Source organism: Canis lupus, chromosome 9, assembly GCF_003254725.2.
Source record: "Canis lupus dingo isolate Sandy chromosome 9, ASM325472v2, whole genome shotgun sequence".
NCBI lineage: Eukaryota > Metazoa > Chordata > Mammalia > Carnivora > Canidae > Canis > Canis lupus.
Window position 1 is genome coordinate 40,200,875 of NC_064251.1, and position 5,050 is coordinate 40,205,924.

Below are 5,050 nucleotides of genomic sequence, written 5' to 3' on the forward strand. Positions count from 1 at the left end.
GGATCATGGCAGTAGCTTCTCCTTTGTCCATATTTCTCTAGGCTTGTATGAAGCCAGTAAGTTACATTTACTGACTCATCTCTGAACCTTCACACATGGCATGTCCTTCCTCATTGGCCCAAACATTTTCAATATCTCCGTTTAACTTATGAGGGTGAGTACTGACTTACTACACTGACATTCAGAATCCTTTACTCAACTTTCCTTTCTAAACTTCACCATCATTTGACACGGACATGGACTTCAGCTCCCATCTGATTGGTTTTCACCCTCTTTTATGTACAGGCCATCATCATTTCTACCTCTAGGGATTTGCCTCCATTCTTCTTTCTCCTTTTCTAAGATTTTATTTATTTATTTATTTATTTATTTATTTATTTATTTATTTATTTATTTATTTAAGAGACCGTATAAGCAATAGCAAGAAGAGTTGCAGAGGGAGAAGGACGAAGCAGAGTCTGTGCTGAGCATCATGGCACTTGATCTCATAATTCTGAGATCATGACCAGAGCTAAAATCAACAGCTAGACACGTTCAGCTGACTAAGCCCCTCAGGCACTCTCCTTTTTAAAGATTTTATTTATTTTTTTAGAAAAATCTTGTGCATTCATCAAGGATTCATCAAGGATAAGTTCAAGTCATATCTTCTTTATGAAATCCTAATCTAATCATTTTATCAATGGTCATTTAATCTCTCCTTGATTTCCCAAAGTCTGCGGTGTCTGTATTACTCCAAGCTGGAGAATTTAGATGGGGAGAGGTTGAGGGAAAGTATCCCAGTTAGGGGGCAGTAGCATTAAATTATGGGAGAGATTGAAGACAGGGGTCAAGGATTATGAGAAAGGAGATAAGGATGTTGCTGAACATGTGATGAGAGTAGCTGGGATGTGGGCAGTTGGTCTCAGGGACCTGAATGGTAGGGCTGGAATGCCTGCCTGGGTCCTGCCTTAAAAATTCTTCTATAGGCACTCAGATGAGCCTACTCAGTGGAAAAGACCAGGGCCAAGACATATTATCATTCTTCCCAACACCGAGTCCACCCTCTGCAACCATGGTCCTCCCTCATCTCCAAGATTACACTCAGCTTTTTAATTTCCTTCAAGAAAACGCCAAAAGTCAGGTTTTATACAAAAATATATATATATTGATCAATAGTTACATAATATACATTCCCACAATAGTATTTTCAGCAATCCTTTAGAATTTTTTTTTTTAATCCTTTAGAATTTAAAACATAGTCTTGCATTAATGATCCTTGCAAGGACCCTCACACCATCCCAGGGGTAGAACTGGGGCCCCCAGAGGAAAGCAGTTTATTTCCAAGTCTCCATATTTTAAAAAATACACTAGTATTTGGGGAAAATAAATTTAAAACATCAATAATTTAAATAAGATTAACATTACTTAAGGCATTGTGTGCATATCAATAAACAAAGTTTGTACTCTTTGAAATTATAATAAAATAATATCAGAGGGCATTTAGGGAAGGTTAGAAGAAAATAAATTAGTTTCAGATTCTTCCATTTCAGAGTGAGTATTCATGGCTTTGCAGTTTGGGTTTGGCTTTTCTTGTCTAGGTGTGCCATGGAATCCTGGACCCACTTCTGTTTGGGGTCAGCACAGATCTCCTTGTTTAGGACGGTCTTGAAGCTGTGGAGGAGAGAGACAATACGGTTAGATGGAGTTCCACTGAGATCTCTGCCTAGGACTAGAGCCCATTCTGCTCTATGGAGCTGCCATGGGAATAAGAAGAGGAAAGCAGGTGGAAAGAGGGCACCTAGGGCAAGCTGTTCCTATAGATGGGGCCATCCTGACCTCCTGCTAAAGAAATTGGAAGGGTCTGCATAAGCACCCAGAAAAAGTTGGGAGTCACTTTTTCTCTTGTGTCCTCAATTTCCCCATTGGGCACCTTTGGATATTAGATTAGATGCTCTAAGTCTCTGACCCTAAGTTCGTCAGGCTTTCTCCTTGTTGCCCGAGGAAGAAATGGACCAGAGAGGGTGAGTGTACTCAACTTACATCACAGCTTCTTTGGGACACTTGCTGCTGGTGACTCTTTTATAGCTGGCCAGCCTCTGAATTGAGATCTTCTTATTGGTGAGTGTATAGCAGCAGGTGACTGGAGAATTAATTGCATCTGAAAATAAGACCACAAAGAAAAAACACTTTAGGATGGACTAGATTCTTCTGATCTTAATCATAGCAGAAAGGAGTAATAAGAGGAAGGCAAAGGGAAGTCAGGAATAGAGGTAGGACCATAAATCCCAGTATTTCTGCTTGTGCTTCAGAGTTGGAATGTAATGCTGACTCAGTTTCCTCTGCTTTGTAATGGGTACATAGCATTGATAATGAACAGAGCGAAGGGAGCTGTTAAATCTACATAATTCCTGGGAACATCCTTAAACATCCTGGAGGGAACAAATAATCTAAATTGTCAGGGCCAGAAAAGATCAGCTCAGGGTCCCCCACTAGGCTCCAAGTCATGAGCTTCCCTGATACCCACTGCCTCTGCAGAGCCCTGTCTCTGGATGCTGGACTGAATGAAGCACAGTTCAGATCCTTGTCTCCTCCTTTCCCCTCCATCACATCTGGAAATACTCTGCACACCCTCCACCAGAGGCCCCCTCTTTTCGATCACCCCAGTTCAAGGACCCAAGGTAGTATCTGCACTAGGGGCATGAGTGCAGAGCTGGAACCCTGGAAGGGACTGGATTTGGTGTCCATGGCTGGAATTCCCAGGAGCACCTGTGTGATCAGCCTTCCTCCTTGTCCTTCTCTGACTTTCCTGATCTTGGAAGTGGAACTGTGGGTGATGCTCCTGCTCTAGTGGCCCATGAGAAGCCAGAGATGTGGTGATGGGCTTCAAAACAAAAGAGAGAGGGGCTTACCTGGCTGGGTGAGCACCTGGGTGGTGAGGGCGGCGGCTATGAGCAGCAGGCAGAGGAGCGCTGCGGAGACCTTCATGTCGTGGAGAGCAGGGAGCTTGGATGTGAGAGCTGGAGGTTTCTGTGTTGTCTCAGCCTCTCTGCTCCTCTGGCCCCTCTGGCGGCTCTGCCTGCCTTTTATTTCCAACAAAGAGGGTGGAGCTAACAGAGAAAGTTTGGCCCAGGGCAGCATCATTCTCAATGAATGATGAAGTGGAAGCATAAATGTGCTGAGTAAGTGTGGTTCCCTGGGAGGTTTCCAGGAAGTAGGAGGGAAGCAGTGAGTCTGGACTGGGCACTTTTTCCATCTGCTGCTAAGACCAAAAGAAATGGAGGTGGGTGGTGTGCAGAGCGACCACAGACATGAACAAAGCAGATTATTCTTAGGAATTCCACTTTCTCTGAAGTGAAAACTGCAGTAAATGAGGAATCAAGGAAACAGAGGTCACGAGAGATAATGGCATCTGGTGCTCCCCCTTACCTACCTTTAGGCAACAGCCCACAGGGTTTTCAAGCAGGAAAGGGTCCCGATGCCTTTGGTGGGCTCCCCAGCAGTGTACTAAATCCATTTGCTTCTTAAAATCCAGGATAGGGGCATAATCGAAGCTTAGTACAACTATAAGAATTGGTAACCATAGAATTGAATCCTAAGAATCATTGGGTTCAATACTTGGAAGAAGCCATATAGATCATGTAGTGCTACAAAGACATTTCCATGTCATACTCATACAGTGTTTACTGTGTGCCGGGAATATTCTACACCCATTACAAATGCTAAATCTTTTAATTCTCCAGCCCCACTCAGTAGGTATTATTAATTCCCTTTTTATTGATCAGACAACTGAGGGCACAGAGGGGTGAAGTAAACTGTCAAGGTTCTGAGTGTAAAACCCAGTGTCTGTGCATCACCACCACGACACATCCTTCAACCAGCCACCTGGTAATATACCTGAGTGCCCTCTGTCCTCCTCCACATCTGCCAAACAAGCGGACATCTCCTGGTGGTTAAGTCACTGGGATGTAGAGTCTGCAGTTAGCAAGGCAGGCAGCAGTGGGCAAGAGCATCTCCTTCTGTGGCTGCAGGTATCCCAGATCCAAACTGGCTTCCCAGGGAGCCCAAGTGAGCCTAGAAACAGTGTTACAGGATTCAAATGCCTGCCTTAGTGCTGCAGCTCTGCCTTAGATAGCCTCAAAAACCCCAGCATCACAGTCATAAAACCTTTAAGACCTTCACACTGCTTTCAGTGAATTCTTTTCTTTTGCAAATATGATAGGATTCCTTGAGGCCTCTTAGTGGCTGAGCCAAGCCTAGAATTCTCATTCCATTGCTTCGTGCTTCTGAGCTTGCCTGACTTTTGCCCAGTAGTCATGGAAGGATCTAGTGAGTCTTCTTTCTTTTTTTTTTTAATTTTTTTTTCATTTATTTATGATAGTCACACAGAGAGAGAGAGGCAGAGACATAGGCAGAGGGAGAAGCAGGCTCCATGCACCGGGAGCCTGACGTGGGATTCGATCCGGGTCTCCAGGATCGCGCCCTGGGCCAAAGGCAGGCGCTAAACCGCTGCGCCACCCAAGGATCCCGTGAGTCTTCTTTCTTATAAGATCATTGAGACAATGCCTATAAAATGCACAGAGCTTCCCGGAAGAAATACTTGCCAATCACTACATTTATAAAAAAAGAATGGGTCCTACTGAGCAAATGACTGTGTCTGGTTCAGAGTCAGTGGCCAGTAATGGCAAAGAAAAGGGAGAGCCACCAATTTGGAGTCCCTCTCAAGAGCCAGGCACTGTGCTAAGGTGCTTCCCAGCATTGCCTCAGTCCTCCAAACAACCCAACTTCCTTGGGTGGAAACTGAAGGTAAACAACTTGTCCAGGATCCCATAGGCAACAGCATGTGAAGCTGGGTTTTCCACCCAGCACACACTAATTCCAGAATCCTTATTCCTGGGTGCTTGGGCTTATGTCTCACCATGGCTATTGGTTTCCTAGAGAATCTGAGAGCAGCAACTCTGCAGGGAGACCATTCTAGACTCTTGGGTATGATTAAAAAACAACAACAACAACAAAAAACCAGAATGAAGAGAGAACAAGTCAATCTGTGTGCTGCTTTGCTTGCACCTCTCCT

General features: G+C 44.4%; 1 protein-coding gene across 1 annotated transcript; it reads right to left on the reverse strand.

Moving 5' to 3' along the window:
* Positions 1-1,121: 1,121 nt before the first annotated feature.
* Positions 1,122-4,050, reverse strand: LOC112655406 (C-C motif chemokine 2). The gene is made up of 3 exons (XM_025440523.3): positions 2,889-4,050; positions 2,020-2,137; positions 1,122-1,650 (listed from the first exon to the last, which is right to left on the reverse strand). The coding sequence occupies exons 1-3, from the start codon at positions 3,145-3,147 to the stop codon at positions 1,539-1,541; spliced, it is 489 nt and encodes a 162-aa protein (XP_025296308.2). The 5' UTR covers positions 3,148-4,050; the 3' UTR covers positions 1,122-1,538.
* Positions 4,051-5,050: the final 1,000 nt, after the last annotated feature.

Coding starts and splice junctions, on each gene's coding strand:
- LOC112655406 (XM_025440523.3), bottom strand. CDS start 3,147: ATGCTTCCACTTCATCATTCATTGAGAATGATGCTGCCCTGGGCCAAA. Junction 2,138..2,888: donor CCAGGTGCTCACCCAGCCAG/GTAAGCCCCTCT, acceptor TCTTATTTTCAG/ATGCAATTAATTCTCCAGTC. Junction 1,651..2,019: donor TGTCCCAAAGAAGCTGTGAT/GTAAGTTGAGTA, acceptor TCTCCTCCACAG/CTTCAAGACCGTCCTAAACA.